This window comes from Tachyglossus aculeatus, unplaced genomic scaffold, assembly GCF_015852505.1.
Source record: "Tachyglossus aculeatus isolate mTacAcu1 unplaced genomic scaffold, mTacAcu1.pri SUPER_34, whole genome shotgun sequence".
Taxonomy (NCBI): Eukaryota; Metazoa; Chordata; class Mammalia; order Monotremata; family Tachyglossidae; genus Tachyglossus; species Tachyglossus aculeatus.
Window position 1 is genome coordinate 1,171,649 of NW_024044839.1, and position 23,333 is coordinate 1,194,981.

Genomic DNA, 23,333 nt, shown 5'->3' on the forward strand with positions numbered 1-23,333 from the left:
TGCCATCATCATTATTAACAAATACCATAAAAACCAACAAAAATCTTGTAAATGCTCAATAAGTACTTGCGGTTAATTTGTTCGGGCCCCAGCCGTGCAGACCCAGACCGTCTCGGGGAGGGTGGTCCGAGTCTCCGCTCAGCACCTGCTTTAGGCCCACCCCACTTCCCACCGCCCCGGGGAGACTCCAGGCCCCCGCTTTACTGAGGCCAAGCTGCACAGCCAGCACCGGGGGCTCAGTGGTGGCTGCTCTTAGCCCACCCTCGTGGGCTGGTGCTGTTTGCAGAAAAGGTGTAGACGAAATTTGTAGACCCATTTTCGGTGGGGGGCTGCAATTCCTACCACCCCCCTATACGGCAGGTTTCTCTGGGCCTGCCTGAGGGCTCTCCTGGTCCGCCCCCATCATCCTTCCGGACCGTGCTTAGCCCGCGGGGCCCGGTCCTGGCCCTGGCCGGACCGGGGCACCTGCCCAGCCCTGATCCTGGGAGGGAGTTGAGGGGGATCAGCTGTCTGGTGGGAAAGAAGAGAAGCAGCGTGGCTCAGTGGAAAGAGCCCAGGCTTTGGAGTCAGAGGTCGTGGGTTCAAATCCCGGCTCTGCCGCTTGTCAGCTGGGTGACTTTGGTCAAGTCACTTCACTGGGCCTCAGTTACCTCATCTGGAAAATGGGGATTAAGACTGTGAGCCCCCCGTGGGGCAACCTGATCACCGTGTAACCTCTCCAGCGCTTAGAGCAGTGCTTGCACATAGCAAGCGCTTCATAAATGCCGTCATTATTATTATTAAAGACGGGGAAAGTGGCTGTAGGAGTGTTCGTCCTGCCAGTGAGCACTTAGAACAGTGCTTGCACATAGTAAGCGCTTAATAAATGCCGTCATTATTATTATTATTAAAGATGGGGAAAGTGGCTGTAGGAGTGTTCCTCCTGCTAGTGAGTCTTGGGACACACAGTCAATTCTATTTCTGAGTTGGGCTCTCAGGGTGCAAGACAGCTGCCCTTTCCCCCGCACCCCCCGGGATGTTGTTGAGGCAAGGGGGCTCGCATCCTTGAACCCCCAGGAGCTGCGAATCTTCGCCTCGACTTCCCAAAGCACCTGGGGAGACAGTTTCTGCTTTCTCCCCATTCTGGAGAAGCCCGAGGCAGGGAACGAGTGTTGTTTATGTCAGGGCCACAGAAAGCGGGCAATGCCACGAAGCACTGTCTTACCTGGGTAGTGGTGGTGAGGGGAGGGGAAGGAGGGCAGCCGTGCCCTCTAGGAGCGGGAAAGCTCAGAGCCTGGGCTGGGGCCAGGGCAAAATTGGAATATCTCCCACGATGGGCATCAAACATACCAAGCCAAGAACAGCACTGGTACTGCTTTATCTGTCTAATAAATACGTTTCGGCCAGTTGGAGCTGGGGTGGAGGGAGCGGAGGGAGTGGGCAATGAGGAGGGAAGGTTGCCACGGAAATGACCTGGGTCAAGCCGAGGTGTCGAAGAGCCGCTCGATCATGTCGCCCACCTGGTCCACCCGGTATTTGATGTACTTTTCGGGGTTCTTGGTGAAGGGGAGGCTGCTGTACCTGTAGGACAAGGACCGTCAGGAACCACCAGAGACCCAGACTGACCACCCCCCAGCCCAATCAGGGACCCCCAGGGGCCAATCGGGGTCCATCAATGACCCATCGGTGACCCTCAGGGATCGCCAATGATGGAGACGAGATGGGGAAGTGGGGGCTCTCGACCGCCGGCCGCCCAGGGCCGGGCGCTGGGAGCGAGGGAGGGGGCGGCACCTTTGCAGGAAGACCCCATAGGCCTCCTTGACGATGGTTTTCTGAGCTCGCCGGATTTTATCCCTCTGCTCCTCGTCAGGGATGGCCCAGGCCTTCTGGATCTTGCACAGCTCCTCCAGGCCGTCATTGAAGCCCTGAGCGGGGCGCAGCGAGACAGGGCGGCGGGGGGAACAGAGGTCAGGATCTCAGACGCCGGCCCAGTTTGGCATTGTGACGAGGGTCCGGAGAGGACGGAGAAAGGAGGAGGAGGAAAAGGAAGACTCACCTTAAAGCGCTCCTTGATCATCTGCCTCTCCTTGTCTCGGAGCTGGGTGGGCCAGCCGGCCAGAGGGCAGAAGGAAGAGGAAAATTCATTCATTCAATCAATCGTATTTATTGAGCTCTTACTGTGTGCAGAGTACTATACTAAGCACTGGGGAGAGTTCAATATAACAGACACAATCCCTCTCCATTACAAGCTTATGGTCCACAGTCTATTATAATTTATAATAGAAATGAGTTATAGGTGTGTACCTAAGTGCTGTGGGGCTGGGAAAAGGGCAGGGGGGATAGGTGAGAGGCTCGTCCTGCACCATGCTCCCTTCTTCGTCCACCTGGCTGCTGCCTCTCTGACTCCAGTCCTCCCTCTCTCCGCTCCCAGCTTACTGACCAGACCATCCCTACCCTTCCCTTAGGCCCACAGGGCCGACCACCTGCTGCCCGGGGCCTCCCGGGGCCCCCCCGACTCCCACCCCTCACCTTGACTCCCGGCTGGAACACGGGCAAGCTCTTCTCAGCGATATAATCCGTCACCTTTAACCAGCTGCCAAACAGGTGACCGAGGGGAGAGGGAAGTAAGAGTCCGACATATGGCAAGAACCGCGGTCTTGGGGTCTGGTCCGGTCAGGGACGGGGGGCAGGCTTGGGACGGGCCCGGCAACAACTGGTCCCACTTGGGGCTTGATGTGGTGATGCTCTCCTGGGGGCTGCTGGGAGTCCCAGCACAATGGCCCAACAGCATCTCCGCGTACACACGTGCTTTTGTGCATTTACTGCAGCCCACAGTCATGCGGGGCCTGCCAGGAGCCCCCCGCCCCCACTCCCCCGGGGCCCAGAGCGAAGACCACGCTGGGGGGCAGGGGAAGGATGGCACAAGAGGGTGGACTCTGGGGTGAGGTGGTAGGGCCAAAAGGGTCTCTGGAAAGACGCAGCCGGGACTGTATCCCCTAATTCAGTCATATTGTACTCTCCCAAGCACTTAGTACAGTGCTCAGCATGAAGTAAACACTCGGTAAATGCCACTGATTGACCGATGGACGGGATGGAGGGATGGGACAGAAGGGGAGGGGAAGAGGGAGACAGGACTCAGGAGCAAAGTAGGGCAGGGGAGGCCCGCCGCTCTGACCTGCGCTGATACGTCTGGATCTGCTGCTCTATGTGCTCCCGGTAGGAACGCTCGGCTGTCTTCTGCGTCACCGCCACCAGCTGGATCAGCTCCGACCTGGGATGGGACGGGATGGGTTGGCGGTGGGAGGCGGGGTGGGTGGCGACAGGAGACAGGGGAAGCGGTGGGGGTGGAAGACTCCAGGCAACTTCGCCTCATCTCAGCAGAGACATCGTGACCTCCGTCCCCTTCCCTGGCTCCCCCGAGCTCCAGGTGGGCCCTAGGCCTCACCAGCGGGGAGGTGACCGAGGGGGATGGCCGGGGCTGGTGAGAGGGCAGTGGACATTCTCCCGCTCTTGGCCAAGCAGGTGCCTAAGGGCTGGCATAGCCCGCAGGTCTGGCGATCGGGGGTGTAGAGCAGAGCCCAGGCTGTGAGGTGCTTATGTATGGGGGGGGTGGGCGGGGTGTGCTCACTTCTCAAGGGACTTGAGGGTGTAGTTGTAGTTGTTGTGCAGGAAGATGGCACTTAGGGCCGGGTCCTCGTACACCTTGGACTTGCTCAGGAGGTTCAGCTGCAGGTTGCCCAGGACCTTGCCTGCAAAGGAGGGGCACGTGAAGGGGCATCCCCTGTGCTCCCCGCCCCGCTCCATTTCTGGCTCCGCTGAGCCACCGGCCCCAGGGCCCAGGCCATGGCAGCTTTGGGGGACACCAGAGGAGGGGCAGAGTGGTGGTGGGCCGGGGCGTGGAGAGTACTGGGGTGCCCAGGGATGAGGGGGCAGGTTTGGGGGAAGACCTGGGAGGAAAGGAGGCTGAAAACTCACAGATGTAGGTGCTGAGCAGACGCTTGCTGAACTCGGAGCTGTAGCTGGTGGCAGAGGAACTGGTTTCTGTAAAGACACCCCTCCGGTGAGTGTTTCTCCCAGAGGTGGGGCAGGGGGGACACGGGAGAGAGGGGCCTCCTTCCTCCCCAGCGCGTAACAGAGGCCCAGACCCCAGGCCTCAGGCTCCTGCTGGGGGGAGGACAGGATAGTCCCAGGCCTCTAGGAGGGAAGGAGAGGAGGGGAGGAGGGTCCCAGGTCCCTGGAGGGTGGGGGCAGGGTAGAAGGGTCCCCAGCTAGGTCAGGCCCTCCCTCCTTCCTGGATGGAATATGTGCTCCCAGCAAGCTCCAAGCTAGCGGGAGCCAGGATCCGGCCCAGGTCTGGTGAAGCAGCAGGGGGACAGGGGTGGGGAAGGGGCTGGGGGCAGGCCCGGTGGGGGGGCCTAAAACAGCAGGCCCCTTCCTCACCCCTCACGGACACAGGCTTCGGTGGTACATACGCTCCCCTCTCCCCATCTCCCCTCCCCTCCAGACTAAGCCAGGCAGTGGGAACCGCAGAAAGCTGGAGGGCTGGGTGGGGGGGATTGGGGGGGGGGGGGCAGAGAGGAGCGGGAGAGACCGGCAGGGTCTGCCGTATCTCCGGCCGGCCACGGGACAGGCTGGAGACCCGCCAGGCGCAGATTGAAACCAGCTGGGAGGCGAGGACGGGAGGACGAGAGCCCGGGGCTCCCCGCTCTCTCCTCTGAGGCGCCCCGCTGCCCCTGGGGAGCCCGCCTGGGGGACAGAAATCCACCCCCCACACTGCTTACCTCGGGGGTCTAAAGGAATATTGTATGTGTCCCCAAGAACTACGTAGTTAGAGGTGAAGCAGATAGAGAGGGGAGGCAGAAAAGAGGAAAGAGAGTGAGAAAGAGAGATGCAAAGTGCAAAAAAACCAGGTTAGACACAGCCGCCTCTCCCAGAACCCAGCCCCTTTCCTCCCAGAAAGTCCAGAAGCACAGACGGGATTATACGGCACCGACTTGTTCCCGAGGAAGCCATTTCCAGATCTCATATGCCCCCCAAACGCTTCCCCGTATCTACATTTAACTTTGTGTGTCTTTCTCCACAAAGATTGTACGCTTCTTGAGGCCAGGGATGGTGCCTACTAACTCTATCGGATTTTCCCAAGCAATTAGTGCAATGCTCTGCACAGTGGATTGTAAGCTACTTGAGGGCTAGGATCATGTCTATCAACTCAAAGGGGATCTTCCAAGTGCTTAGTACAGAGCTCTGCGCCCAATAGGCTGTAAGTGCCTTGTGGCCAGTGACTGTGTCTACTATCTCCATCAGACTCACCCAACAGCTGAGTCCAGTGCTCTGTACACAGTAAACTGTCAGCTCCTTGAGGGCAGGAATGGTGCCTATTAATGTTATTGTTCTCTCCCAGGTGCTCACTACCGGGCTTTGGAAGCAGAAAGTGTTCAATCAATATTATTTATTGATTGATGGGATTGGAGACCAGGGGCTACCTCCACGTTTGGAAGAAACCTGCCCACTGTGCTGACCGACCAAGCGGGAGGACGGAGCTGGAGGGGGAGCTTGGCTGTAAGCGGGGCAGAAATGTCCTTTCTTGCTCTCCTCATCCCCACCCTAAGCCCTACCTCACCTCCGCCCCACCCTCCACACGACCACAGCAGCCCGGACGGCCAGGCAGCCAAGTCTTTCTGAGTCCTGACAGCTTCCCCCACCGCGGCCTCCGACTGAGAAAAGAACAAGCAGGGGAGGCAGGCGGGAGAAGACGGGAGAGGCGAGGAGGGAGGACAGGCAGGAGGGAGGCAGGCAGAGGAGACGGAGAGAGGTGGAAACCGTCAGCTCCCGGGGGGCAAGGATGGTGTATGCGCTCTACTATGCAGTGCTCCGCACACAGTAGGCACTCAGTACATGCCCCTGATTGATGGACTGATTGGAGAAGGGGAAGAAGGGGGGTGGGTGGGACAGGTGCATGGAGCTTAGGAGAGATGAGGGGTGAGGGGAGGGGGACAGGGGCAGAGGCCTCAGTCAATCCCACCCCATGCAGTCTGGCTGGCTCACAGGCCACCCCACTGCCCGCGCCAACCACCTGAACCTCAGCCCACCACTGAGAGTGGTAGCTGGCCATATGGCAGAGGCTGGCAGCAGGCGCTAGGGAGGGCAGCACCCTGGGTACCTTGAGAGGCCAGCATGGCCCCCGCTGTCTCCTGAAAATCAAGAAGCTGTTGCAGGAAGAGGATAGCCTGGAGAGAAGAGGCACAGGGAGACGTCAGAACCCAGCTCTCTTCTACCCCACCCCGAGCCCCCAAGCCCAACCATAACGGGTGGGTGCCGTGGGGGAGGAAGGCGTGGTCTACTGGATAGGGCACGAGCCCGGGAGTCAGAAGGACCTGGGTTCTGATCCCGGCTCTGCCACTTGTCTAACGTGTGACCTTAGGCAAGTCACTTAACGTCCTCTGTGCCTACATTCCCTCATCTGTAAAATGGGGATTAAGACTCAGCCCTATTGTGGGACAGGGACGGTGTCCAACCTGATTATCTTGCATCTACCCCAGCCCTTAGAACAGCGGCTGACACACAGTAAGTGCTTAACAAATACCACTTTTATTATTATTATTATTATTATCCCAGATCTCCCCCACTCCTCCCAGCCTCCGGCCCTCACCCCCTTCCCTCCCACTTTCCCTCCTTCCCTGCCCCAAGGTCTCCTGGGAACTTACGTTGCTCGTGAGCTCATGCACTGTGCCGTCTTTGGGCATGTTGTACTCTTTGTCTGGGTCATTCTGCGGGAACGAGACCCCAGGGCCCAAATGAGGTCGGGATGACCATCCTTGGGGTCACTCTCTCCTTGGGCCGGGGAAAAACCCTCCTCTCTCCTTCTCCGGCCTCGTGCCTTGCGGCACCATCCTGCGGTCAGCGGGGACTTGGCCGGCCCTTCCTCGGACCTCAGCTGGTCCGCCCTGCCCACCTGCCGTCTGGGGGCCCTGGGAGGGTCTTGGTGCGAAAGGTGCCCTAGGAGGGGAAGGTTCTCAGGACCCCTGGGCTTGTAGGGGGGCTGGGCCCAAACCGGCCGGTTTTCTGAGAGAAACGGGGACTCCCTCTCCTTCCTCCCTCCTGGCTACTGGGCGAGTACCTTGATGTTGTCGGCAAAGTCCTCCAGGGCCTTGGCCCCAGTGGTCTCCATGGATGCAATGAGCCCGGGGAGCTTGTTCTTGGTGCTGGCGGCCGTGCCCTGCACGAGGGGACAGAGGATGGGGGGATGTTGCATACCCAACAGTGGCACGGAGAGCTGTGGCCGCTGAGATGCCCGTGGTCACTACTGCCCATTACTCAGTCCTGCTTCCTAACCCCGTCTACTAGGGGAATAGGACCCTCAGGACCCTATAGGGGCTAGGGGTGGGAGAAAGGCAGGAAGAGAGGCAGTATGGTCTAGTGGGGAGAGCACGAGGGCTGGGAGATGGGAGCCTGGGGTTTAAATCTCAGCTCTGCCCACAGCTTGCTGTGCAATCATGGGCAAGCCACCCTCTCTTGGCCTCGATGTCCTCCCGCCCCCTGAGCCCCTGCGCCTAGCCGGGCTGGGGGGTGGGGAGGATCACATCCACTCTGGTCACCCTGCAGCCGTTTTCCAGCTGGGGCTCCGGCCTCTGCCCGGGCCCAACCCCCGGGGCCCCGTGTGCCACAGACCTGCAGCACCTGGTCGAACTCCGGCTTGGTCTGCTTGAGGTGGCGCAGCACGGGGAAGACGGTGAGCACGGCGGAGTAGTCGTGTCGGACGATGGCCTTGCGGGCGGCCGCCACGATGTTCTCTCCCTCTATCACCAGCCCGTCCAGAGCGTCCTGGGAGGGGAGGAACGGTGGGCACTGAGGGGGTGGGGGAGGGAGCCCAAGCCAGGGGAAGGGGGAGGCGGGGGTGGGCGTCCGCCTTGATCTTCTCTCCATCACCAGCCTGTCTGGAGCACTCTGGGAGGGGAGGAGCAGGGGACGGGGTCGCCGAAGGGTGCTGGGGGAGCCCGGGACAGGGGCAGGCACCTGGATGAGGGAGTCAAAGGTCCTCTTCTGGTGGTGCTCAGGGATGACATCGGTCAGCAGCTGGTACTCGCTCTGAGCTAGGCGGACAAAGGCGCTCACACAGTGCATGTAGGCGTCAATCTCCACGTCCAGTACCTCATCCCGGCCTGGTGGGGAACGGACAGCGCAGCCCTGAGCGCCGGCCCTCCTGCGGTGGTGGCCGCCCACTCATTCCCCACCCGTCAGGAAGGGCCAAGCCCGCCTGAAACTGCTGGGCTGCAGGGGTCCAGTAAACTGGGGTCCTCACTGCCAGCCCAGCATTGGTGTGAGGAGAGGTGTCCCTTGGGCTGGGGAGTGCGGGTGCCACAGAAACGGAACAGGAAGGGCCACCAAGCGCAACTCAACTCCTGGATTCCCACTCTTCCCTGTCTCCGGACCCTCAGGAGCCCCTCTGGAGGCAGAGCCCCGGGACCGAGGGGCTCAGAGGAAGAAGAGTTGCTCCGTCAAGCCGGCCAGGGTGGCTCTCGGCCCTACTCTAGGTTCTGGGATGCTCGGAACAAGCCCCGATCGGCCGTGGTCACAGAGGGGTGGGTCTGGTCCTGACTCAGGGAGGTTGTGAGGGACGATGCCATCAGTGAGGAGGTCTGGACTTGAGGGACCAGGCAGGCCCTGGACGCCCAGGTGCAGGCCCTGCCGCAGCAAGGCGAGACCCAAGGGCAGCCCCTTACTAGGAGTCCCATCGGGAGGAGGGTGGTGACTCAGGAGCAGATGTGAGGGCGAGTAGATGGGAAGCAATACCGACTGGGCTCCATCCAGCCTGAAACCCCGGGGCCCCCCAGGCCGGGGTAGAACATTAGGAGGGTGGGCGTTGATGCTGGAGGTTGGCAGCCTTGCTGCCCAGAGGCAGGCTTCAGGCCTGGTGCTTGGGGTGCAAGGGCTTGGGGCAGCACATCCAGGCACCCCTGCCCCTTTCCGACCCGCTCATGCTCCATCTTCCTCCACCTTGGCCTCGCTACTCGCTGTCTGCTCAACAGGAGGGAGGAATGGAGGGAGGTCCAGCCTATGCCACTCTACCCGGTGCCCAAGAGGGATGGGAGTAGAGAAAGAAGCGAGAGGGCTCCAGGCGAGACTCCAGTATGAGCATGGGGGTCCACCAAGGTAGCACCTGGGAAGTGCAGCCTGTTTTGGGGCTGTGTGGCCACAGTCCTCAGGGGCTGGCGGCCTGGGCTCAGTGGTCAGGGCCTCGGACAATCGTTGGACCAAGGGAGCCTGGAGAGTGGTTTGCCTAGGGGCTGGGCCAGGGGACCCCAAGCCTGCCTCTCCCCCCAAGCTGGGGAGAGACCCTTCCAAGCCTGACAGGTGGGCTCCGCTCGGGGACAATCCTCCCCCTGCATCTCCACCCCACTGGAGGCTGTGGGAGGAAGAGGAGGGGCCCTTTCGGCTGAGGAGGGGCTCAAAGGTCCCGGGTCAGGCTGGGGGAACACCTTGTCACCTCAGAGGGCGAAGATGCCACTGTCACTGCTGGGGGAAGACCACCCCTCTGTCCCCTGGGCAGTCCACTCGGCCACGGAAGGTGACCGACCCCAGCAGGGGGAGGGAGAGACCAGAGGGCCCCAGCCCCACTGAACCACCAACCACCTCTTCCCTCATAGTTCAGATGGAGGGAGGTAGGGGAGAGGGAGAAAGAATAGGGAGGGGGAAGGGGAAGGAAGGGGGAGGAGGGGTGTCCTCAGGGAAGGCAGAGCCTGCTGTCAGCCAAGTGGGTCTGAGCCAAGCACCATCTGGGTACCTCCTCCCCGCATCCCGCTCCCCCTGCGGCCCCCTGAGACCCAGGAGGGGCTGGGTGCACAGAGACTCTGCCCTGCCTCACCGGTTAGAAGCACAGGGCGGGAGTGAGAGGCAAGAAAGAGAGATAGAGAGAGACAGAGAGAGAGAGAGAATGAGAGAGAGAGAAGAAGAAGGCTGTGTCAGCAGGAATTACCTTCGAGAGGAACCAGGCCAGAGCCCCCCTTTTTCCCATCTAGCCCGTGCTGGGAATACTGTTTCAGGAGGCTCTGGGCCTTACGGATCGTCCCTGCCACCAGAGCCACACAGAGGAGACAAGAAGAGACCTGAGGAATGAGCGAGAGAAAAGAGCAGCAGACCCCAGGCCCCAGCCCCCGCTGGCCCTCCCTGCCCCCTGCCAAACCTCAGTGAGCATGCCCAGGACAGCCCACCAGATACTCGAGTTTCCTGGGGACACGGGTAGGGGAAGAGGGCCGGTGAAGCCCGCTCTGGAGTCTTCCCGGACCAGTTTCCCCGGAGTCTGGGCCGAATTTACAAATTGGCGAATTTACAAATCAGGAAGGACCCGGGGAACCTCTTGAACCAGAAGGGGAGCTGATGGCTCAGCCCAGCGTATCCCCGACTTCCGGACGGCCCTCAACCCTCGATTGGCCCCACACTGCAGGCGGGGCCCTCTGGGCATGCTCAGGGCCGGTTCTCAAGATGAAGGATAGCGGAATCGGAGGAGTTAGTAGGAAGTACAATGCTTTGCACACAGTAAGAGCTCAATAAATACGATTAACAATAAGGAGCGGGTGTTCAGAGCCAATGGTAACTGGAACTGCCAAGAGGCCTGGGAAAGCCCCAGGGCTGGTGGGGGTTAGTAAGGGTTGGGGAAACACACCAAGGGTTAAACCATGATTCATCACCATGGCAGCAGTGATGCCATCGGGAGTGGGGGACAGCGGCCTCCCCCAGCACTTGGCCGAGTAGCCCCTCCTGGGATGGGGGGTGGACGGGGACTGTTGGTTCCCCTCCCTTACAATGCCCCATCTGACGCTCCCTCGGATGCCTGGGCTATCTTCTACCTTGTTCTGAGTGCCACGGCTGCGGTGCCAGCCGACTTGGCCGCACCCCGGGCCAGGCTGAGGGGTCAGCGCGGCCTGAGCGCTGGGAAGCCCGGGTTCTAGTACCTGCTCTGCCCTGCTGTGTGACCTTGGGCTACTCCCTTAACCTCTCTGGGTCTTCATTCCCTCATCTGCAAAATGATTCACACAGCCCTGTCCCCCACGCTTCTTGTCCAGATCCTTATGCTCTGCTGCTTCCTTAACCCGTCATTATTTTCCCCTACTAGATTGGAGGCTCCTTGAAAGCAGGGGTGCAGTTTGCTAACTCTGCTGAACTCTCCCATGCGCTTAGTACAGTACTCTACACAAAGAAAGAGCACAGTAAATGCCATTCACTGATTATTGATTAGGGATTAGATCTTTGCTTTCCCTCCCTCCTAGATGGTGAGTCCCACATGGAACAGGGCTTGTGTCTGATCTGGCTATTTTGTATTGACCTCGGAGCCCATCACAGTCCTTGGCACAGAGGAAATCCTTAATATTATAATTCTGAGGACGTCGTAGCCTACTGGGCAGAGAACTGAGCTGGGAGTCAGGAGGACTAGGTTCTCACCCCAGCTCCCCCACTTCCCTGCTGGGGGACCTTGGGAAGATCACTCAGTGTCTTCGGTCCTCAGTTTCCTCATCTGTAAAATGGGGATTCAATACCTGTTCTGCCTCCTTCAGACTGTGAGCCCCATACGGGTCAGGGCCTGTGACTTATATGATTATCCTGTATCTACCTTGGCACTAGGTACAAGTACTTGGCCCATAGTAAGCGTTTAATTATAACACCACGTACGGCAGTTGCTAACTTCCCTTCCCCCGGACAGTTCCTGACACCTGAGCACTGTTGTATCGTACCCTCCCAAGTGCTTAGAACAGCGGTCTGCACCAGTACGCTCTTAATAAACAGCTTAAGAGCTGTTTATTGAGCACTTAATAAACAAGGGAGCTTCTTGGAGCAGATGTGTCCCGGAGCAGAGCTGGCTGGGGCTTCTCCCTCCCCGGGGCCGCGCGAACCGGAGAGCCCGGTCCCCCGGCCCGGCTCCGAGCGCGTCTGTCTCCCCGGCCCCTCCGAGCTCAATGGGCCGGCACAGTCCATGCTAATGAGCTCATCAGGTTCCAGCGAGGAAGCGAGCCAGCTCGCTAGCCAATTAGAAACTTAACGAGTTCATCAGTATGGACGGGAGAAGCGGAGTGGTGGGAGGGGCTGGATGGGGCTGGGGCCAAGGACGGGGCAGTGCGGGGAGGAGGGCTCACCAGGGCTGGCTCCATGCCCACCCTTTCACGCCAGACACCTGACCTGGACTATGGAGGTGACCATGGTGGTAGCCTCGGATCACCTCTGTCCATCAGTGGCCTTCTCTGGCCACCTTGGCCCCCGAATCCCACCCATCCCCTCGCTCGGAAGCTTCCGATGCCCTTGGGGACCGTCTCCGGCCCGGCACCCAGAGTGCCCTGTGGGAGAGTCACGGCCCAGAGGTCCAGGTCAGTTGCCCAGCTGCTGGGAAGAGGTAGCGGGATTGGGGGGCACCCAGTGCTCCGGAGAGGGATGGAGGGAGGGAGGACTGGGCTCACCTGGCCGCTTGACGGCCTTCTTGGCGGGAGTGTCCTTCCTCTTGGTGGCAACGGCAGGGGAGTAGGGGACCCCAGCCGAGCAGCTGTTCTGGCGGAAATGCTCACGCAGGCCCTTGATGGAGCGCTCCAGCTGGCTGGACCGAATCTGGTAATAGACGTTCATGAAATCTGGGGGAACAAGAGAGCCAGCTGAGGGTCGGCCGGAGGGCGGAGAGCGAGGTGGAAGAGGAGGACAAGCCCACTGGGTCCCCAGCTCGGCCCGGAGATGAGGGGGCCAGGTGGAGCTTGGCGGCCTTACCTTGGTTCCTGCCGAACTCCACCAGCCAGCGGGAGATGCGCACCACATCCTGCAGCGCAGCCTCGGGCAGGTGCTCCAGGGCCGGGGCCGCCGGACCTCCCGGACCCTCTTGCTCCTCCTCACCCGCGATCAGGTCCAGAATGAGGACGGGCGAGACCGCCTTGCTGTGCCGGGACATCAGGCTGCGGAACTCGGACTCCAGAGACTCCTTGCCTCTCTCCAACAGGGATTTCTGCCGGGGTGGGAAGGAACTGTCCTCCCTGACAACCTGGCCCACCCCTGCTCTCCCCCTGAGCTTCCTAAGCGACAGCACAGCCCAACAGCCTGGCCTCTGCAGTTCTATCTAGGCACAGGGTGCCTAAGCCCAGTGGCCACCCCCTGCCCCAGCCCCTCGGCCTAGGCCGCTCTGAAGGTGCCCACTGCCCCTACCACACGGTTCAGCTCCGGGCTGTCCGGGTTATTGTCCTGGAAATACTCCACCGCCTTCTGGATCTTGGCCAGGCAGCCCAGGTACTGCTCCAGCCTGCCCGAGGGGCTGAAAGGGAGAGGGCCACGGTCAGGAGGCTGGGGGGAGTGGGCACAGTCAGCTGGGGGGGGTGGAGGCGGGCAGCAGTGAGGAAGAGGCCCGAGGAAACTCACAGCAGTTTGGGGGAAGAAACGGCTCATGGGAATTCCAGGATCACCCCCGAGCTCCTCCTCTCACCCGGCCTGGCCCGGTCCGGGAGGAGTTTGGAGCGCAAGGGCACCGGGTTTAGCTCACCCCTCCTTGATGACCTTTTCGGTGTCGCTGGCCACATGGTAGTAACTGATGACGTGGTCCAGGCAGAACAGGGTCTTCTCGACGTTCTCCTGCAGCCGCTGCAGGGTCTCCGTCTGCTTGTGCACGGGGATGATGGAGTTCTCCAGCCTCATCAGCCGGCTCTCGAAGGACGACAAGATGGACACCTGGGGGGATGCGAGGAGACAGACAGCTGGGGAAGCGGAACAGGGATCTTGGATTAAGCTGCCAGGATTCACTAGCTGCTTCTGACCTGCAATCACTGAATCAATCGTATTTATTGAGTGACACGTAAAGAGCACTGTACTAAGCTCTTGGGAGAGTACATTATAACAGAGTTGGTAGACATACTCCCTGCCCACAATGAGCCAACAGTCTAGAGACTGCAGGGATGATCCACTCTGCCAGCCTGTTCTGAAGAGAACAACCTCTACTCCAGCCATCGTCGCCCTCCACGCCTGCCCAATTTCCTCTCAGGCACCTGCCGTGTGTCCAGGGCCGAGAGGCCCGTTCTGGGAGTCAGGAGCAGCGTGACCTACTGGGTAGAGCACAGGTCTGGCAATAAGAAGGACCTGAGTTCTAATCCCTTCTTTGGTGATCACTTCACTTCTCTGTGCCTCAGCTCCCTTATCTATAAAATGGGGATTAAGACTGTGAGCCCCGTGGGGGACAGGGACTGTGCTCAACTCAATTACCTTGAATCTACCCCTGCATTTAGTAGAGTGCCTGGCATACAGTAAGCACATAACAAAAACCACAGTTATTATTATGTTACAGTCTGGAGGGGAAGACAGACACCAATATAAATAAATTATGGATATGGACATTAGTGCTGTGGGGCTGAATAAGGGGAGCAAATCAAGGTGCTGCAGAAGGGAATGGGACAAGAGGAAATGAGGGCTTCGGCAGGGTAGGCCAAGCCCTTGCTCTATCCACTAAGCCATGCTGCTTCTCAAGTTTCTTGTGGTCAGGAATTGTGTCTCTCAGCTCAGTTAGAAGTGCTTAGTAGAGTGCCCTGCACACACTAAGTGCTCAATAAATACAATTGATTGATAGTAAATGCTCAATAAATACCACTGATTGATCTCACCCCCAAAACACACATGCACGGGGCCCCGCACCCTCATCTGGGGCTCTCATTAATAATCGTGATATTTGTTAAGCACCTACTTGGCACATAGTAAGCGCTTAACGAATACCGTCATTGTTCTTATTATTCTCTGGGCCTCGGTTGCCTCATCTGTAAAATGGGGATAAGGCCGATTTGCTTGTATCCACCCCAGCGCTTAGAACGGTGCCTGGAACGTTGTAAGCGCTTAAGAAACATTCATAATCAGTATTATTACTGACAGTCTAGAGAGGAGGAGACTGCAGCCGGCCGCCTGTTGCCATGGTGACCAGAGACCCACTCCCGCCCACCCCCTGCGTCCAAACCCTTCATCCTGCGGATTCCCCAAACCCGACAGGGGTCATTCATTCATTCAATTGTACTTATTATTATTATTACCATGGCATTTATTACGCGCTTACTATGTGCAAAGCACTGTTCTAAGCGCTGGGGATGTTACAAGGTGATCAGGTTGTCCCACGGGGGGCCTCACAATCTTAATCCCCGTTTCACAGATGAGGGAACCGAGGCCCAGAGAAGTGAAGTGACTTGCCCAAAGTCACACAGCTAATTGGCGGAGCTGGGATTCGAACGCATGACCTCTGATTCCAAAGCCCGGGCTCTTTCCACGGAGCCACGCTGCTTGCAGAGCACTGTACTAAGCGCTTGTGAAGTCCAAGTCGGCAACATATAGAGACGGTCTCTACCCAACAACGGGCTCACAGTCTTGAAGTGGGGGGGACAGGCAACAATATGTTGCCAACTTGTACTTCCCAAGCGCTTGGTACAGTGCTCTGCACACAGTAAGCGCTCAATAAATACGACTGAATGAATGAATGAATGAACAAAACAAAACATGTAGACAGGTGTCAAAATCGTCAGAACAAAGAGAATTAAAGCTGTCTGCACTCACCATGTTTTTGGTCAGCTGGTCACTCTTCTCCAAGCTGTCCCTGATGAAGGAGAGCGTCTCTTCTTCCTGGGGGGAGAGGAGGAAGGTCTCCCCGGCTCCCACCCTCGGACCGCCCCATCGGGGGGTCTCTCCCAGGCAAAGGCCCGGCCCTCCCTTAATGGCATTTATTAAGCGCTTACTATGTGCAAAGCACTGTTCTAAGCGCTGGGGGGATACAGGTTGTCCCATGGGGGGGGCTCACAGTCTTCATCCCCATTTTACGGATGAGGGAACTGAGGCCCAGAGAAGTGAAGTGACACGCTCAAAGTCACCCAGCTGACAAGTGGCGGAGCCAGGATCGGAATCCATGAGCTCTGACTCCAAAGCCCGGAGTCTTTCCACTGAGCCACGCTGCTTCATTCATTCACTCATTCATTCAATCGTATTTATTGAGCGCTTACTGTGTGCAGGGCACTGTACTAAGCGCTTGGGAAGTGCAAGTTGGCAACATCTAGAGACGGTCCCTACCCAACAGTGGGCTCACAGTCTAGAAGGGGGAGACAGAGAACAAAGCAAAACATATGAACAAAATAAAATAAATAGAATATTTAAAATATATATTTTTTAAAAAGATCATGGAACAGGCCCCCACTAGCAAGACAATGGTGAAGCGCTGCCCCCCCACCGAACTGGTGTTGTCCGGTTAACTGGACCTGGAAAATGTCCTTGAGTACCAATCTTTTGATTTCCTGCTTTAAAGTACCATCATCATCATCATCAATCGTATTTATTGAGTGCTTACTATGTGCAGAGCACTGTACTAAGCGCTTGGGAAGTACAAATTGGCAACATCTAGAGACAGTCCCTACCCAACAGTGGGCTCACAGTCTAAAAGGGGGAGACAGAGAACAAAACCAAACATACTAACAAAATAAAATAGAACAGATATGTACAAGTAAAATAAATAAATAAATTACCAATTAGAGCCACTTAAACTGGAGGAGCCATTGAGACTTTCCAATCACACCATGATTATTATGATATTTGCTTAGCGCTCTGCGCCAAGCGCCATTCTAAGCACTGGGGTAGATACAAGCTAATTCATTCAATCGTATTTATTGAGCGCTTACTGTGTGCAGAGCACTGTGCTAAGCGCTTGGGAAGTCCAAGTTGGCAACATCTAGGGACGGTCCCTACCCAACAGTGGGCTCACAGTCTAGAAGGGGGAGACAGACAATCAATCAATCGTATTTATTGAGCGCTTACTGTGTGCAGAGCACTGTACTAAGCGCTTGGGACAACGAAGCAAAACCTGTGGACAGGTGTCCAGATTGGATATCCTCATCAATCGTATTTATTGAGCGCTTACTATGTGCAGAGCACTGTACTAAGCGCTTGGGAAGTACAAATTGGCAACATCCAGAGACAGTCCCTACCCAACAGTGGGCTCACAGTCTAAAAGGGGGAGACATCATCATCATCATCAATCGTATTTATTGAGCGCTTACTATGTGCAGAGCACTGTACTAAGCGCTTGGGAAGTACAAATTGGCAACATCTAGAGACAGTCCCTACCCAACTGTGGGCTCACAGTCTAAAAGGGGGAGACAGAGAACAAAACCAAACATACTAACAAAATAAAATAAATAGGATAGATATGTACAAGTAAAATAAATAGAGTAATAAATATGTACAAACATATATACAGGTGCTGTGGGGAAGGGAAGGAGGTAAGATGGGGGGATGGAGAGGGGGACGAGGGGGAGAGGAAGGAAGGGGCTCAGTCTGGGAAGGCCTCCTGGAGGAGGATCAATTGGCTATAGTCCCTGTCCCACCTGCTTCAGCTTGTCCTCGATCTCCCGGCGCCGGGCGGACGCCTCCTGAGGGGGGATCATGGCACCTGTCCTCCCCTCAAGCAGCCGCTCCACTATGGCGACCCTGCCCCACTTCCTCTCCTCAGGACGCCATGTTTGCTGGGGCCTCTAACTCCACCTCCCCAGCCCCGCGGCGCCATGTTGAGGGTGGCGAGGGGGCCGCGCGCCTGCGCACTGAGCCCCGTCGTCTCCTCAGGACGCCATGTTTGCTGGGGCCGCCGACTCCACCTCCCCAGGCCCGCGGCGCCATGTTGAGCGTGGCGAGGGGGCCGCGCGCCTGCGCACTGAGCCCCGCCTCCTGCCCGTCGTCTCCTCAGGACGCCATGTTTGCTGGGGCCGCCTCAGGCCGAGGGGAGGTCCATACTCCTCGGGCCCATTGATAATAGCAATAATAATAAACGATGACATTTGTTAAACGTTTACCATGTGCCAATCAATCAATCAATCGTATTTATTGAGCAATTACTGTGTGCAGAGCACTGGACTAAGCGCTTGGGAAGTACAAGTTGGCAACATATTGAGACAGTCCCCACCCAACAGTGGACTCACAGTCTAGAAGGGGGAGACAGAGAACAAAACAGAACATATTAACATATTAACTGTGCCAAGCACTGTTCTAAGCACTGAAGGGGGATAAAAGGTGATCAGGTTGTCCCACAGGGGGCTCACAGTCTTAATCCCCATTTTACAGCTGAGGCACAGAGAAGTGAATTGACTTGCCCAAGATCACACAGCTGACAATTGGAAGGGCCACGATTTGAACCCATGACCTCTGACTCCCAAGCCCGTGCTCTTTAATAATAATAATGATGATGATGGTATTCCTTAAGCACTTACTATGTGCAAAGCACTGTTCTAAGTGCTGGAGGGGGTTACAAGGTGATCAGGTTGTCCCACGGGGCGCTCACAGTCTTAATCCCCATTTTACAGCTGAGGCACAGAGAAGTGAAGTGACTTGCCCAAGATCACACAGCTGACAATTGGAAGGGCCAAGATTTGAACCCATGACCTCTGACTCCCAAGCCTGTGCTCTTTAATAATAATAATAATAATGATGGTGTTAAGCGCTTACTATGCGCCAAGCACTGTTCTAAGCGCTGGAGGGGGATACAAGGTGATCAGGTTGTCCCACGGGGGACTCACAGTCTTAATTCCCGTTTTACAGCTGAGGTAACTGAGGCCCAGAGAAGTGAAGTGACTTGCCCAAGATCACACAGCTGACAATTGGTAGGGCTGGAATTTGAACCCATGACCTCTGACTCCCAAGCCCGTGCTCTTTAATAATAATAATAATGATGATGATGGTGTTTGTTAAGCATTTATTATGTGCCAAGCACTGTTCTCAGCGCTGCAAGGGGTTACAAAGTGATCAGGTTGTCCCATGGGGGACTCACAGTCTTAATCCCCATTTTACAGCTGAGGTAACTGAGGCCCAGAGAAGTTAAGTGACTTGCCCAAGATCACACAGCTGACAATTGGTAGACCAGGATTTGAACCCATGGCCTCTGACTCCCAAGCCCGTGTTCTTTCCATTGAGCCATGCTGCTTCTCTACAGTGATTCATTCATTCAATCGTATTTATTGAGCGCTTACTGTGTGCAGAGCACTGTACTGGGCGCTTGGGAAGTACAAGTCGGCAACATATAGAGATGGTCCCTACCCACAGTCTAGAAGGGGCAGACAGACAACAAAACAAAACATGTAGACAGGTGAACCGTTAGAATAAATAGAATTATAGCGATATGCACATCATTAATAATATAGAGTATTAAATATGTACAAATATATACAAGTGCTGTGGGGAGGAGAAATAATAACAATAATTGTGGTACTCATTAAGTGCTGTCCTAAGCACTGGGTTAGATACAAGGTAATCAGGTTGGACCCAATCCATGTCCCTCATGGGGCTCACAGTCTTGATTCCCATTTTACAGATGAGGGAACTGAGGCACAGAGAAGTTTACTGACTTGCCCAAGGTCACACAGCAGACATAATAATAACAATAATGATGGCATTTGTTAAGCACTTACTATGTGCAAAGCACTGTTCTAAGAGCCGGGGGGGGGGGGGGGAATACAAGGTGATCAGGTTGTTCCACGTGGGGCTCACAGTCCAAATCCCCATTTTACAGATGAGATAACTGAGGCACAGAGAAGTTAAGTGACTTGCCCATGGTCACACAGCAGATATGTGGCAGAGCCGGGATTAGAATCCATGACCTCTGATTCCCAGTCCTTTGCTGTTTCCTCTAGGCTATTCATTCATTCAATCATATTTATTGAGCACTTACTGTGTGCAGAACACTGTACTAAGTGCTTGGAAAGTAGACCATGCACCTGGGAGAGGACTTGGGTTCTAATCCTGCTCTGCCACTTGTCAGCTGTGTGACCTTGGGCAAGTCATTTAACTTCTCTGTACCTCAGTTACCTCTTCTGTAAAATGGGGATTAAGACCATGACCCCTGTGGGGGAAAGGGTCTGTGTCCAACCCATTTATCTTTTACCTGCACCAGCCCTTAGTACAGTGCCTGGCACATAGTAAGTGCTTAACAAAAAACACAATTATTATTATTATATTCAGGTTGCTCATGGGGCTTACAGTCTAAGAAGGAGGAAGAACAAGTATTGAATCCCCGTTTTGCAGATGAGGGAACTGAGGATTGATTTTATAATCTGGAAGGGGGCCACAGACATTAATGTAAATGAATAAAACCCACGTCTTCACTCTTATTGTGCCATGCTACTTCTCTCTGATGAAATTATTCAAATATTGTTGAATCAATTGACGGTATTTACTGAGTGCCTACGGGAGGAAAAGTGCTGTGCTAGGTGCCTGGGACAGTGCAATCAAGTCCTGCTTCCAAGATCAATCAATCGTATTTATTGAGCGCTTACTGTGTGCAGAGCAGATGTTTAAGCTCCTCTTTAGACTGTAAGCTGTTTGTGGGTGGGGAGCCTGTCTACCAACTCTGTTGTATTTTACTCTCCTAAATGCTTAGTACAGTGTTCTGCAACCAGTAAGCGTTCAAAAAATACCACTGACTGAGTTTACAATCTAATGGAGTTTACCCTCTCCCTTTTCTGTTTGGAAACAAACGGAGCCAATCTTGTTTGGGGCAAAAGAGAAGATCAATAAGGGGGAACAGCCACAACTGGCTCCCCACTCAACGGAGTGGCTACCAAAGAGCCAAGGAACTGTTGGCCTAAGGAGGGCACCCAGCTCCGGCCTACACCTCCGGCTGGCTCCAAGGGGGTTAACTCCAGGAGAGAGGCTCCAGGGACTGGGAGGGAGGGTGGAGAGGGAGTGAGAAGTGAAGGATGAGCGATGCAAAAATAGAGACCGAGAGGAGAAAGGGAAGGAGGAGAAAGGGAAGGAAAAGCTTCCAGAGGTCTTCGACTGCCGGACTAGATAAAAACATCTTTGCTTCACTGGTTAATCTCCTTATAAACCCTTCCTTTTTGCTCCCTTCCATGTTTCCTGAACACACATACACGCACACACGACAGTCACATTGGTGCAGCAACTCATACACACGCTCACGTATGTCCACACTCCTGTAGCACTCGCATGCTAGCACATCCCCCACTCACGGTCAGACACATTCATGCGTAAGCACCCACACACTGACCCTCCCACCCCCATCCAGCCAAGGCCAGAGCTATTGTTTCCCCCAAAATGGAAGATTGAGGTGGCAGGCGGGTGGCCAGGGCCCGTCCAGGGTGGCCCCCCGGACAGATGGACAGTGACGTCACGCTCCTGGCACTGGCTACATTTTCGGTCCCACAGCCTCCTGGCAACCAGGAATGCAGCCGCCGGCAGGGAGCTGCCCTTTGCCGAGGACACTGTCTGGTCTTACTCCGGCGTTTGGCTCTCGCTTCTCTCTCAGTTGTTTGTAAGCGTCCTCTCAGAGCCTTGAGCCAGGGACTGCCAGGCCGAGCAGAGCTGTTGCCTACAAGGAGCCAGCGGCAACCAATGATGGACCTCTGGTACCTCAGACCTTAGGGGATGGGGCCTGGTGACACCTCTTATTAGGAGAGGAAAGGGGAGCCCTTCATTCCTAAATTGGCCATTTGTCGGTTCCCACCGGTCAACGCTTTGTCTGGTGCGGCCCCAGCATTGAGAACCACTATGTCTGGGGTTTTTACTTTCAGCGCCCAACTTCCCTCTGCTTCCGTGCCTGATGCCGAGTTCCACAGCTCGGGAGCAGCGCCCGAGTTCCCCGGAGACCTGGGAGGAGGCGCAGAGGCTCTGGAGCAAGTGGGAGGGTCAGGAGGCCCTCTGGGGAAGTGCTCCAGGTTTTCTGGGTTCAGGAAAAGGTCCCAAATGGCACCATCCACATGGTGAGGAGCCACGCATGAGGAGCGCACGCCATGTGTGACTGTCACTTTCGGGTCAGCGAAGGCGTGTCCGGTCCCCGTGAGGTCTTCCAGCCCCATCTCTTGGGGTGGGGGTGAGGGTGGGCCGGACAGGGAGCTACTAGCCCTGGGAGGACTGGCTCAGAGGTCCCAACTTCTTTCCAGCTCCCCGGATCCTCCCCGGGCACCCTCAGCTCCTCTCCGGTTTCTCCAATCCTTCCCCAGGCCCTGCCATTCCTCTTCAGCTCCCCCAGTCCTTCCTCCTCCCAGCTTCTTTTTATCTTCTCTGGTTCCCCTCCAAATTCACAGCTCCTCTCCTCTGAAAAATCCTGGCAGGCTCCCCCAGGAGCCCCCAAACTGCTGAATCATAACTCAGTCGGTTGGGCCCCCCAGGGGGTTGGGGAGGTGGCAGAGGGGGTGGAGCTAAGTGGTGAGAGCTGGAAAACCAGGAGTTTTTTCCTATCCCCCACCCCCCCAGTGTTCCCTTTCCATAGTTTCAGACCACTTTCCCTTATTTCTCCCTGCCTGTTGGGAGAAGAGCTATTAACCCTGAACACATTCTCGGTGGGGGGGAGCAGGAAAAGAGCTGGGTGCTGGAGAGCTGAGGGAGCGTTAGGAAGGTGTCTGGGGGAGTGAGTGGAGTTGGGGAGGAGCTTGGAGGGAATCGAGGAGGAATTCAGCTACTCCTGATCCTCCAACAGCAAGACTAAACAGAAACTGAAGGAGCCTGGATTAGCATAAAATTAGTGGGACCCTCCCCTCCCCTACAGCTGGGGGTGGGCGGGGGGCTGACAGTGCCAGGCTACATGAGAACAGATTCTAGACCCACCTTGACCCCTCTACCTAAAACACAGGCCATTTATCTGTTTCCAGAAATGCCGCCACCCCAATGCTGCCAGGCCCAGGTTAATCTTTTTAATATCGGGGGGTGGGGGGGACGGTCCTAGGAGTCCCTTCCACAAGAACCTCATCCCTCCCATCCAATCCATCAATCAGTCAGTCAGTGTACTTATCATGAGCACTGTACTAAGTACTACGGAAAGGACAATACAACAGAGTTGGTAGACCAGTTCCCTGTCCATACAGAGCTTCAAAGGGAACCCAGGTCTAGGGATAACTGGGAAAGGTGGAGAGGCCTGAGCCCCCACCCCCGCTCTGGTTCCCATCCCTTTCCCCCAGACCCCCAAACTCTCCCCTCCAAGGGTGGCATAGCTCTGGGCGAGCAGGGGAAAGGCCTCCTTTTTTTTAAATGGTATTCATTAAGCACTTACCATGTGCCAGGCACTGTACTAAGCGCTGGAGTAGATGCAAGCTAATCAGCTTGGTCACAGTCCCTGTCCCACATGGGGGCTCACAGTCTTAATCCTCATTTTACAGGTGAGGTAACTGAGGCACAGAGAAGTTAAGTAACTTGCCTAAGGTCACACAGCAGATAAATGGAGGAGCTGGGATTAGCGCCTCGGTCCTTCTTACTCCCAGGCTCATGCTCTATCCACTAGGCAACACTGTTTCTCTCCATCCAACTCCTAACCCACTCTGCTCCACTCCTGCCCTCCTCCTACCCAACCTGTCCTACTGCTGCCCCTCTCCTATCCACCCTATCCC

At 56.3% G+C, this 23,333-nt stretch overlaps 1 protein-coding gene across 4 annotated transcripts; it reads right to left on the reverse strand.

Annotated features, from left to right (window-relative positions):
* Nucleotides 1-1,337: 1,337 nt before the first annotated feature.
* On the reverse strand, nucleotides 1,338-17,503 carry EXOC7 (exocyst complex component 7). 4 transcript variants are annotated; one of them, XM_038742025.1, is made up of 20 exons: nucleotides 17,334-17,503; nucleotides 15,520-15,585; nucleotides 13,481-13,665; nucleotides 13,150-13,255; nucleotides 12,721-12,952; nucleotides 12,423-12,590; nucleotides 9,953-10,045; nucleotides 7,993-8,138; nucleotides 7,648-7,800; nucleotides 7,097-7,195; nucleotides 6,684-6,746; nucleotides 6,140-6,206; nucleotides 4,761-4,799; nucleotides 3,955-4,020; nucleotides 3,608-3,728; nucleotides 3,155-3,250; nucleotides 2,509-2,572; nucleotides 2,036-2,077; nucleotides 1,771-1,904; nucleotides 1,338-1,560 (listed from the first exon to the last, which is right to left on the reverse strand). In XM_038742025.1, the coding sequence occupies exons 1-20, from the start codon at nucleotides 17,391-17,393 to the stop codon at nucleotides 1,458-1,460; spliced, it is 2,103 nt and encodes a 700-aa protein (XP_038597953.1). In that variant the 5' UTR covers nucleotides 17,394-17,503; the 3' UTR covers nucleotides 1,338-1,457. The 4 variants fall into 4 exon arrangements, with proteins under 4 accessions (XP_038597953.1, XP_038597955.1, XP_038597954.1 ...); XM_038742027.1 differs by lacking the exon at nucleotides 9,953-10,045; XM_038742026.1 differs by lacking the exon at nucleotides 4,761-4,799 and having other exon boundaries at nucleotides 17,334-17,502.
* Between the last annotated feature and the right edge of the window lie 5,830 nt (nucleotides 17,504-23,333).

Excerpts from the sequence above, each read along its gene's own strand:
- EXOC7 (XM_038742025.1), bottom strand. The coding sequence starts at position 17,393 with ATGATCCCCCCTCAGGAGGCGTCCGCCCGGCGCCGGGAGATCGAGGAC. Across the intron at positions 4,800-6,139 it reads GGCCATGCTGGCCTCTCAAG|TTCTTGGGGACACATACAAT; the intron begins GTACCCAGGGTG and ends CTAACTACGTAG. Across the intron at positions 4,021-4,760 it reads TATTCCTTTAGACCCCCGAG|AAACCAGTTCCTCTGCCACC; the intron begins GTAAGCAGTGTG and ends GTGTCTTTACAG.